General features: G+C 34.5%; 1 protein-coding gene across 3 annotated transcripts in view; it reads right to left on the bottom strand.

Moving 5' to 3' along the window:
* AP3B1 (adaptor related protein complex 3 subunit beta 1) overlaps positions 1–12543 on the bottom strand; it is a 153228-nt gene that overhangs the window by 15889 nt on the left and 124796 nt on the right. The window contains exons 25-26 of one of the 3 annotated variants that reach the window (XR_005255446.1): positions 4048–4145; positions 2928–2964 (exon numbers count right to left, since the gene is read on the bottom strand). Coding sequence is in view for 1 of the 3 variants with exons in the window: in XM_038125180.1 (XP_037981108.1) it covers positions 4048–4145 (98 nt within the window). In the remaining 2 variants the exon portion in view is untranslated. Of the gene's footprint in view, positions 1–2927; positions 2965–4047; positions 4146–12543 lie in introns of those variants that run through there. The other 2 variants (XM_038125180.1, XR_005255447.1) reach the window with 2 other exon arrangements.

Raw genomic sequence — 12543 nt, 5'->3', positions numbered from 1 at the left:
AAAATCGGCATACAACTTTTATAACAAACAGATTTATCTTGAGTAGAACATTCTATTTCAAATTGTTTAACTATTAGGCAAAAGCTTTACAAACTACATACACAGACTAAAACTGCTTTTAAGTAGAGGACGAGGACTGACATAACACTGCTGAGAGATATGTGTACTTATTTAGGATTTAAACCTTCTCCATTAAGCTCTACTGAAGAGCAAATGCTGAATAAATGAATGCAACTATGTTTATGTTAAAAGCCTGTTTCCCGCAGCATGTAATTAAAGGAAATGTTGTACAAAGCCAGTACTTTTGTCAAGCTCCTGTAAATGGAAAGATGGATAGCACTCAGACAAGTGAATGCATTGCTTCATATTTAACCTTAACACTCTTGTCATTAATGGTTTTTCTAACTTGTTCTATAAAAGACAAGGTACTGCTCCATTGAAGTAAAATTAAAAAAATCAACTAAACCATGCTTTTCAGAACAGAAGATTCATTATCGTCGACTAATGTATTGGCATAAAGCAAAGTAACATCCTATCAAGTAAGGCACACATTCAATCTGCTTTTTCACCCCCCTTTATTTTTAACTCATGCTGTTTTATTGTTATAGGCAATTTGTACCACTCAGCATGACAGTGTAAACTGAATCAAGATTAATTTACATGCAAAAGAACACTTAGGAGAGCAGCAGTGGTAAGCAATTGTATTGTCTCGATTGCTGAGGTGGAAAAGAACCTGGAAATAAAAAAGGGTACTCTAATTAAGGAGCATCAAATATGATTGCTTGGGGTAGTCAATGGCCAGAAAATAGTAAATGTTCAACCATTTAAAGAATTAGCATTCTGCTTGTTAGGAAAACAAATTTTATATATACAATTTTAATAAAATTAGGTAAACTGTGTGTTTACTTAACCAAGACTGGGTTTTGGTGTTAGTCTGTTTTTTTTTAAAATGTGATTCAGGTATACACTTCTAAAAAAAAGTTGACAAAATTATTTAAAAAACATGTCTCTTGAGAGAAAAAAAAATTCCTAAAGTAGTTTTAATTGTCTATTTTAAGAACACCATCATAAAAATTCTGATTAATATCCAGCTATAACAATCACATGACACATTTAATATTGCTTGAAACACCAGAATCCAAGGAAACTCTAGCCTGAGCACAAAGCAGCAATTAGTCTGGGTTAGCCACTTGATATGATGAAATAAATGTATGCATTTTAAATAATAAAAGAAGATTAAATTGGAAAAATTACAGTGATGGGTAACAAGGTATGCTAGCCAGCAAGACTAGTCTTATGCTGAACTGAGGGAAGGAGAGTTTTGAGACTGAATTTTAAAAACAACCGACAAGTTGAAATCTGGATACAGAGTTCCCAATAATTAATGTTCCACTCATGCAGAATTCCTGCTATGACAACTCGACTTTTCATGGGGATGTGATGTAAAACAGGGTATAAAATTCCTAGTCCTGAAGGATCAGAAAAAATACTTGAGCAAAGAGGTAAAGAGTGTTTAATACTATAATTTTAATCCACTCATTCCAAATTCGCAAACCCAACGACCACTAACTCAGCTGCTTCTCCAGGGAACTACTTCACCAGAGGATTCTGAGCTCAGGAAGGAAGGAAAGGCGAGATGGCGCAGCAAAGCTAAGCATATCATGCACAGCATGTGGACAAAAACAGCTTTTGAGGTTCTGCTACTACCACCAGATAACCTTCATAGCTATGAATATTCAATAACCTGTCTGCTCCTCTCTCGTTATGCCATCAGGAAGAAAATGGACATACACAAATGTAATAGACAAAGCAAAACAGCAGAGTGTAATTGAGTAAAGATGTGTAGCAATGAATTGTCTTCTACACAGCAGTATAATATCAGCTATTTTCTCTTTAGCATTCTTATTAGGTTACACATGCAATTTAGATGTAAAAATCCTTAAAACCCATACATATTTTCATTCTCTCCTTGCATTTCTAATATTCTCCTCATTCCTTCACTACTTTTTACCTATCTGGTAACAGATATATATTTGGTAACCAATAAAACCAGGCATCTCCAGACATAGGACTTGAAACACATTCAAAACCAACAAAATAAAAAAAAAAAAAAAAAGAAAAAACAAGTAAACAAGTTATATAAATCAGATTCATTTGGAGAATACAGGCAAATTGAAGTTAAACACAAAACAGAATAATATATACCAACTTCTAAATTGCCCTGCATTTATTATTATAATTTGGATTTTTCATTTAGCAAGAACACAAAGTAATTCTACCCATATGCTACCTGTTCCGAGAGCTTTGTAATAAACACTAATGCAAAATGTAGAATTGAGACCTCTGTTACCAAGAATATTCTGATAAAGCTGATATCCATAAGAAAAAAGACACAATAGGAAAGGCTTTTAAACCTGTAGTAAATTTGCCAGTCTGCAAAGTCCTGCATCAAAGAATGAATTCAGGAAGACAGAGCGAGCGATACAGAAATGCCAAGAGACCTTCATGGATTTACAAATACTTCATATAAACAAATTTTCAAATAGCTTTATTCAGAGTAGCCTTTCTGCTCTATTAAACATAGCAAACAGCTGCCAGATTTATTCAGACAAATAATCAACAACCATAGAAGTAAAATGGCAGAAGAAAAAGGAATTTTGGCAACAACTCCACAGAGGACCACAGCTATTCTCCAAGTACACTTCTTCTATGTGCTCATGGTTCTGTATGGCCAGTCAGGAGGAAAAAAAGCCCTCAGTCACAGTAAAGCATACAAAAACTCTTATCAGAATATCACAAAACAAGCAAACATAAAAACAGAGAGGGAAGAAGCCGTAATCTGCCTTCTTTACACTACAACCTCAGCTACAATTTTTAGAATGGAACAGTTTAAAATAAATGTACCACAGCCTCGTTCAATCACTCACCTTGGTTTGCTGAGCAGGTATAAAGCAGAGAGGCAGGCTTTAGCCAGCAAAGGGTAAGAACAGCAAATAAGTATCAATTGGTTATGAAAACAAAGCACAATCCCAACTTTTCACTGCAGCCATAAGCTTAACTGCAAATGATCTGGATGGTACTTAAACTACTTTCTTAATAATTCAAAAACACAAAAGCAAGAAATGCTCAAAAGCAATAACTAATAATACATAACATTACTCATTGGTGTTCTTGACTGCTTGATGGATATACTGAGTTTCTGAGCCTTACACAATGAGACAGGATCCCATGGGCATATTCTCATCTCAATGTGAAGAGACATACTCATGTAAATCTCCACACATTGAGATATATGAGTAAACACTACTACGTTTGAGTGCATCCAAAATGTAACCACTTATATTTTAAAATAGCCAAGAATCATATCCAAATTAAGGACAGCAGTATTGACTATACCATTTAACATATGCTTAGGTCAAACCTAAGCACAATTTTCTCTAATTATTTAGAATAAAACATTCAAGTTCACTAAAAGCTCTTGTGGGGGTTTGTGTCTGGACTAGTATAAGAGACTTAAATCCTTTGAAAACATAGTATTAGTAGAATGCAGAAGTATAAAAACAGTATTCCAACAAGAGTAGTTTTTAAATGAAGTGTTTGAAAGTGAAAAGATTAAAACAATCTTCAAAATAGCTGAGGAACAGGTACATTAACAGTATTGAAAATTAGTATTGGAATAAAGAACAGCAAAACTCAATGTAATACCAATGTATAAATGGTTCATTTCCTTGAGCTGGCATCACAAGTTTCTGTTTTACTGCTAGTAGGAAAGGCATTCACACTTCATGATGGGAAGCCAAAACTCTTTGAGCCGAAAGACTGTTTTAGGGTAAAAGGTGGGCTTTGACCCTTTAAAGACTGCATCATATCACGGCACATCCTTCTCAAGATATTTTTAAACTACTTAAAATTGTCAGAGTGAATACTAACAGTGGCTAACTCAACCACCTACAACTGGAAGCACTTTCTGTATGCTTGGAAATTAAAAGGCATGCAGCCTTCTTCCCATCCAAGTAAATTTACTGAAGCTGCTGACGTATTTCTCACCTTGCTCCTTCTTAAAATCCTTCTCTGACATAGTGACAGGCAGGAGCAGTTCTCCAACAGGGGGTTGAATGTTAACATTGAAGTGATCATCCTTTGTGCTAGAAAAGAGAAATTACAGAGAATCAACCAAGTGCTTCAACACAGATTAATAAATATACATACATCAGTTTCAAATTTTCTGTGAAATAATTAAAAAGTGTAAGAACTACCTGCATGATTTCTACCTTATTAATTTGAAAGCTGTCTGACTTCTTACATTAGTAAAGCTGATCCATTTAATCCAGTACAAATGTGGTAGGCATAGTCTTGTATTTCTGAAAATGTAACTTTTACTCAAATCAATGTTTATTTGCGAACTACAAAGCATCACACTCAATCTAAATGCTTGCAAAGGACAAATTATTGTGCATTTCACAAATCCTTTGAGAGAACTGTTATGTGTCCTGTCATCAGCTACAGCTGTCCTAGAAATGGGGGTAAACATAGAAAATATATAATTTCGGACAAAAGGATGATATTGTCTGGGAAAAAACCCACAAACAAGCCAAACAATAAATACATTAGTAAAGGAGATATATTTTTGATAACTTTAGTTTTACAGTATTTGGTATATTTAAACAAAATCACACAGCATACTGGTTAATGTAAAAGCATGCTGGAAAACTGCAGAACATGAGTCCGTTTTTTTAATGGCAGAGTTAAAAAATACTATCACTAGAAACACAATATTATTAAATGTTACACATTTCTCCTTAAGCAATAAATAGCATACAGTGAACTTCCTCTCCCTATCCATTCAATTCTCCAAGTTTCCAACTATTTTGTCTGAGACTTCTTCAAGGGTACAGAAACTCAAGATACATTCCCCCTGCTATATTTCATTGACCAACTGTACCATAAGAGATTTGCCTAGCAATTCAGGATCAGTACATCCAGTCAGAATCTTTGATAATGCTTTAAGGCCTGAGAAATTTTTAGAAAAGAACACTTTCTTTTTTTATTTTTTTGTGTGCCAAATTGCCAATATATATTGATTGGTGATATGCCTCAGATATCTTACTTAAAGATAATGATACAATTATTATAATGGAAAATACGTTTCATCCATTAACATCCATGTTATTTAAATTACCCTAAAACATGTGCTACTGGTATTTTATAAGTCTGCAGCTTCAAAGTTCTGAAACAAGATAGATTGATGGAAAGCAAACACCACTATAGATGGACAGTATAGAAAACATATGCATCTCCCTCCTAAAGATGCAAGACAAGCCACCTGGAAACAGAGAAACATTTTACAGTCCTTCTACTCAAAAATTCTAATACTTATCATAATTACCCATTTTCAAAAGGAAATGCTTAGGAACTAGTGCATTCTTATTTTCTAGCTTCTGTTGTGTTATAATTATGCTTATGAGTGCAGTCCCAAGTATGAGCTTTCAAATAAAACTGGACATTTATGCTAACTTTTCTGAGAACTGCTATTTAGTAAACACACAGGGGAACAATCCCTTCAAACTCCTAGTACTTCCTTTATAAAAAATAATTTATTAAGGGCTGCTTTTAAAAGCTAATAAATTCAAACTTCCCCCCCACCCCCACCCCGGTATTACCTTATATACCATCTGAATCTTAAGTCATTATTATAATAAAAGAGCAGGGATTGTTTGATTGTCTAGCCTGATTAAGTGCACAGTAAAATAAGCAAGAAGTTTTTTTTTCTTTAATTTTTCCTTTGAAAAGTGATTAAGAACTCAATCATCTTAAGAGCTGATGGAAGGGTCTTTAATCACCTGCCTCATTAATTTTTTGCTATTCATACCTACTACTAGGATTATAAGACTAGCACTTTCAACAATACCTTCATTGACACTGTTCAACTGATTGTTCAACCAGTGTTATGTTTCATATTTAAGCAAGATGTACTCTATATAATTCAGCATGAAACAGATAAACCATTTTGTGTACAATGATTTACGTACTACATTGACTGGAGAGATGCCATTTGTACATAAACTTGACTTATAACAATTATTAGATTATCAATTATTAGATTGCTTTAATGCTTATAACAATATTTCCACAATAAGAAGGAATAAAAGCATGAGTACTGCTCGGATTTTTTATGTCCATTACTGCTCAAGAGGACCACTTGACACCTCTGCTGTTAACAAATATTCCACTTCCATTTCCTCTAGTGAATAAACAGCTAATATATGTTCTTTGATAAAACATGAACTCTTCATAGCCTACAAACAGAAATTCTGATTGCTAGTTGTTCTTCAAAACCACTTTGTTCTTAATTTTACTTCAGTCAGCATCTCGGTTACTTTGCATTACTTTAATTACAATGTGCTACAGTAAATTTCTTTCTCAGCTACAGAAAATCACCCTTCCTTATAGGTTCTCTTAATCAGACGCTTCACAGATTAAATACACAGCTTTTGTTTATTGATCTGCATCTCTTTTATTACAACTTTATATTAGAGAGCTCATAATATCTAATTTAACAAAAGTTACTTGATAATCCCATAGAAGCACAATATGAAGGGACATTAGAAATCACCTGATTCTACCATCCTGCTTAAGCAAGGGTCACCTTAGCTCACTTTGTTCATGGCCTTGTCCATTTGAGCTCTGAGTATCTCCAAAGATGGAGATTTCATCAGACATCTAATGGAGAAATCTGAGAATAAAACTGAGGCTTGGAATACAAATACTAACTTCCTCCAACACCTAGTGAACTAAATTTCAGTGCATTTAACTTATTCATTTATATTTTCAAGAGTATAATTAATATAAATGATGCTTAAACAAAAAATTACATTAACTTTTAAAAATCTGCTGGACAACTGGTTCAAGCTGCACTGAAGCATCTCTCAGGTGGTGTTGCTTTAACTTTCCTGAAAGATCAAGGTGGAGCAGCTTACCAGAAAAAATACCCAAAGTTTCTCAGGGCAACAGACCTTGTTTTTTGATTTCAAAAATTAAAGACTGAGTTTTCTGGTATTAGCACATGCAGTTGGTAAGTTACAGCCTTAGAGAAACATGAATACTTAATGAGAAGTTCTTAGAGAAAACCTCTAAAAGGATCAAACAGTTGGGAATGTCTGACAACAGTATTTTTCCAACAGTAGCTTGCAAAGTCTGTTAAGTATTTAATTGTGAACTTACGGGCAAATGATATTACACATCATTACTCTAACTGATTCCTTAAAAACTGCTAAACTGTACATATAATATTTTTTAAAGACTAACATCACTTTCATGACTCAATTGCAAGTATCACATGAATTTATCTTCTGATGCACATATCAAGATGAACAAAAGAGAGACAAAGACAATAACACTCCCACAGGAACAAAGGGGAACTTACTAGCTCCAAGATAACTGATACTGCAAGACTAACATTCAACCCTTCAGAAGATGCTCAGTTAAAAGATTTCTACACATGCCAGTAGATGGAGTGGGAGCAGCTAGCACTTGCCATTAGAAACCCTTGGCTATTGCCTCTCTCCTCTCAGTTTAGTTGTTTTTTTTTAAAGAATGGGCTCTGAAGGGCTCCTGGTTAAGAAGTTCTCTACCATAACAAAAGACTTGAGAAGTCTTTTGTTATGGTAGAGAAGTCTCTGAGAAGTCTCAAGTTTTTTGAGAACAGTGATGGCAAAATCTTCTTTAAAACTAAAGTAAATAATACTAACACTTGTGAATGACTTCTTTAAAAATTCCACAATAGCAGGGTTAAAGTCTTAACTTCCAAGGCTTTTAATAAATTAGTATTGTAATAAGACAAGTAATATTATTCTTGCTCCTTATACTATCCTTTTTTGTTTCAGTCCCAGCAGCAGCTTGCCCCAGAACATATCTATTCCAAACCAACTTTCTGTTTTCGTCTTGTATTCACAGAAATCTCCACACATGTTAAAAAAAAAGAACATGAGAGAAAGAGCAACACTAAGAGAGAATTAATTTCCTGCAAAACAAAATACAGTATAGAAACGTACAGGGGACTTGATTCCTAGTCCTGCTGAAGAAAGGAAAGGACTGCATCCTGCTTTTGCATGAGAAAAAGGCCAAAGCAATAGAACAAATGAAAGCAGTTGTTCATGTCCAGCCTTGTTTTTTCCAGGTCAGTTATTTATCTTGGCATAATTGTGTTCTGGAATAGGGCCAACTGACTACTTTAGAGTAATGAAATAAAGAGTACCAGATTGCTTGTCTTACATTTATAAGCAACTTGATGATCTGCTGACAAAGCACTAGGGAAGGAAACAGAAAGAAAAAAGTGAAAAATGCAAGTGACAGTGATGTGAAGACAATCCTGCATCTCTAACATTAGCTCTTAATATATTCCATAACATATTCCACTACATAATTTTAATCAGATGCTTTTGTGGAAGCGTCTACACCTCAATGCATGCTTGCACTCAACAGAAATACTGACTGCTACCCAACCAACTCTCTTCATTTACTTGCTTTGCAGGTAGAAGTTCTGCTTGGGAAGATTTCTACATCAACACAGAGTGAATTAAGCAAATTTCATGCTGCAAAAAAATCTCTTCCTTTGAAAATAAAATTCAGAGCAAAAGCTTCTACAATAAGATGAAACCTGCAGAGAACAGACCGAGCAAAGTTTTTAAGTCTCATTCACAGAATTTACTTCATTTAAGGAGTTGCTAGATTCTTTCTGCTACACCAAACTCTTCTGGAGTAATCAGCAAAATGTTTTCTTTATATAGTACAGGACAGATGAAATGAACAGACATACAAGAGTATTTATTCTCCTCATCAGAAGAAGAGGGTCCTTCTGATGACACTGGGACACTAAGAAATGCCAATATAAGTTTAAAACCTCTGCCATGTCACACTATTTTCCAATTACCTAATTATTTTGAAAAAGAATGAAAGGCACAAAAGCTATTGCTTTCATTCGATTTTTCTTCTTGGGAGCTCTGGTTGTGTTCTTTGCACTTAAACCTTGAGAAAACTAGGGAGAGGAAATGCAAAATCAAAACTAGGGAAAGAGATGCATGGCATAGACATCTCCCCTACACCAAACAGTTTCAAAGAAAGCTGAATAACTCCCTGCATACTTTTCAAAATAACAGAAAAAATAAGAGAACCAGGTTCTCCATAAATTAATTTTGTCCTTAAAGCTGTGGTTCTTTCATGGTTTTGGGAACAACTAAGATAATTTGGAAAGAGAAGATGAAAAGAATAAGAAAGAAAAGGTAAAGACAAGCTTTCTTCTCCAGCTTTCAATGTTGTAAAAAGGACATCTCCTCTTCACCTTTAGTTATTCATCATGCCTACAAGAAACTGGAGATTTGCCTACTGAGTTATATAAACATGGACAGGAATTCATAATGCTAAATGCACACACAAAAAGTAGAGTAAGGGTATGTATGTGCTATAACTCTCTGTCTCTATAACCTTCCTTGTCCCTCATCTCAAGGGATTAAAATATTTTCATTCCAAGGATCCACGGGCAAAATTCTGACATAGCAAAGCTCCCATATCTTTGTTCAGACATCTCAAAAAACTGGTAAGCTGAGAGAAAGACTTGAGTATCTGAATTCTTGAATATCTGAAAAGCAGAGACATGTAAGACAATAAAGATAACACAAGTGGTAGGATTGTTGAAAAAGTTGAACACTAGGAGCTCAAGGATTCAACAAAAACCACATGGACATGGAAATCTTTAAGATCTGACATGAGGAAAAAAAGGAAGTAATTCCACAGTCAGTGGAGATAGTCTGTTATATCAAGAATCCATTCCAAACTTTTCTCTGCTCAACTGATGCCTACCTGCTTAGCTAAGGCTCAGGTCTCTTACTTGGATGGTGAATATGCTAAACTTCAACTAGAATTCAACAAGATAGCAACCCATCTTGCATATGAGTTAGCCAATAACAAATTGCTCTAAACTCCTAATTTGGGTATATCCTACTTGCAAAATGAGGACAAAGTAACACAAAAACAAAGAGTAACATTCAAAAAATCTTTTAAAAGGCTGACTTGCTCCATTTATTTCTCTTTAACTTTCTCCTTGAGAGGCATCATCATGCAGAACGCCAGTGTGGCTGAAATTGCTGCCTCTGGAAGGAGGTGGTATAAGAAAAATAACAATGAAGAGATGTTCTCCAAGTACATGCTGTGAACATCCTAATACACATTCTAAATAAATGCATTAGGCACAGTTTTCAAGTTGAGGCATTTCACTCCACTTTAATTAGATGTGTGATCTTGGGAAGGTTTGATTACCAAAAATAGTATTTGAGCGGGAGGTCTTTCAAAGCTCATTCCTTCAAACCTCTATATTCCAGTTTCTCCTTCATTGTCCTTGATTGTACAACAAATTCAGAAAAAGATCTAAACATTTTATGACTCATGTTAGTTTTTTTCTTTATACAGTTTGTATTTATCGAACCACTAGTACAACAGCACTTCCCTAAGAAGAAGGGTAGTGTTTGCTATGCAAAACACACAGTGCATGATTGGCATCTAAGACCAATTGATCTACCCATTACCACTATGTCCCTACCCCCACAAGCTTTACTACAAAGCTATTGATTTAAACACTGCCGATCGGTTTCCATTTTCTGATTTTGGGCAGGCCAATTAAGAAAGTGAGTAATTGTGATTACACTGCTTCAGGATCAATTACATTTGATGCAAGATAAAGTGCTCCTCTTAGAACAACGTAAAGAAAATTCTTATGATCAGGAACACTTTACTGCTGAACATGCTTCTAGCAAAAATATAAAATAACTGACAACATCTTTCATAGAGAGATGTTAATAGGAAATACGAGAATATATAGACACCTTTGTGTGCACATTATTTCAACTACATTTTGACAAACTTCTAGAAGTCACTCCTTCTTTAGTATAAAAGCTTTTTGAAAAGTGTAATAAGTTACAGAGCCTGCAGCTGAGTTCTTTGAGACATTGCTCCCAAAACATCACACTGCACAGTTTCTTCAGTGATACTGAAGATCAGTAGGATTTTGAATAAAATAAGTTTTCAGTGTAAAATAGCAAATTTAATGCAAATAACATTTTACCTATTTTTATACTATTTTCTAGGAACTAACAGCAAAGAAACAAGGCCCTATCAATTAGCAAAGGAACAAAGCAAGCAATTCCTATTCTTAATTTAATTTTAAACTTAGCTTGAGCGCTTTTGTCATTGGACTCACATTGTCTAAATCATTAAAATGAATACACCACTGAGGTCTGAGGCAAATCTATTTACAGTGATGTTACTCATAGTCTGGTTGGTGTTCAGGAATATTGATCTGTCTTGTTTGTCTAATAGGAAAATAATAAACAATTACTAGGCAATGTTGGAGAAAGTAATCAGTTTTTATATATCACTAATACAGCAGACCTCCCAAAACATAAAGGTGATGATCTGCATAAAATCAATGTATTATGCTACATTGCTTATCCTCATCACTGCTAAGATTCTTAACAATAAATGGTGTAAGTTAAAAATCAAATCATTGGTAGACTGAAATTATGTACTTGAAAAAAAAATCTGCTTTATTTAGAAAGGAATATTTCTGCTTGATAAACTATCAAGCAGATACTATTTTATAAAATTCAAAATATATTTAGATAAAGAGAGTCAGAGTCTACGATTTTGAAGCAATTTTGAAACTGCATTGCCTACAAGGGAACCTCCTTCCCAAAAAAACATCAGGCTGTTCAAACTGTTTCCAAATTCCAGCAAACAGCATACAGACCAGCTCTAACAGTGTGACATGCATAAACTACATGCTGCAGAGATTTTGCTGGGAGTACAAATATGTGTAAACTGACTATGCAGGAGCATCTATTGTACAGGGAAAAGTTTGAGAAATGGAAAGAAAAAATCCAATAGTAAAACCTCCTTGCCCCCAGAACAAGAAATGTTATTTTAGCAGTGATACTTTAGGAATCACTTGGGTCCATCTCTATTATTAGGAGTTTCATGCTATCTTCAGTAACTTGTGAGTTGAACAAGCTGTGCTTAGTAGCAGTACACTAAAACTGCTACAGAAATTTTCCAAAGGAAGAAGTATAGACCTTTCAAGATGGGTTTCCCTTAAACTGAAATGCAGCAATGTGAATGTCTATTCAATATCCCTCTTTTTGTACTGAATACTGAAAGTTGTGTTTCTTGCAGCAAAACATATAAAAAATCCATTATGTCAAAATATATTAAAAAAAAATAAATTATGTAGATCTGATAGTGCTTTTGCACAGTTTAAAAGACTACATAAACCTGAAAAGCCCCTAAAAGAAAGTTTCAAATTTTCTCCCATCCATTTTTTCCCAATGTTGAAATTGACCCATTTTCAAATGCTAGTTTGTATCAGAACGCTCACTGAGTGAATGGGTTCCCTGCTAGCCTAGGATGCAGAAAGAGGACCTTGCACACAACACTAACGAGAACAAAAAATGTAAATCAGGCATATTAGACAAGATTTAGTTGGCCAGCCAGTTACTT

This window comes from Motacilla alba, chromosome Z, assembly GCF_015832195.1.
Source record: "Motacilla alba alba isolate MOTALB_02 chromosome Z, Motacilla_alba_V1.0_pri, whole genome shotgun sequence".
Classification (NCBI taxonomy): Eukaryota; Metazoa; Chordata; class Aves; order Passeriformes; family Motacillidae; genus Motacilla; species Motacilla alba.
The sequence above is the reverse complement of the archived record's forward strand: the minus strand, read 5'-3'. Positions and strand labels throughout refer to the sequence as shown.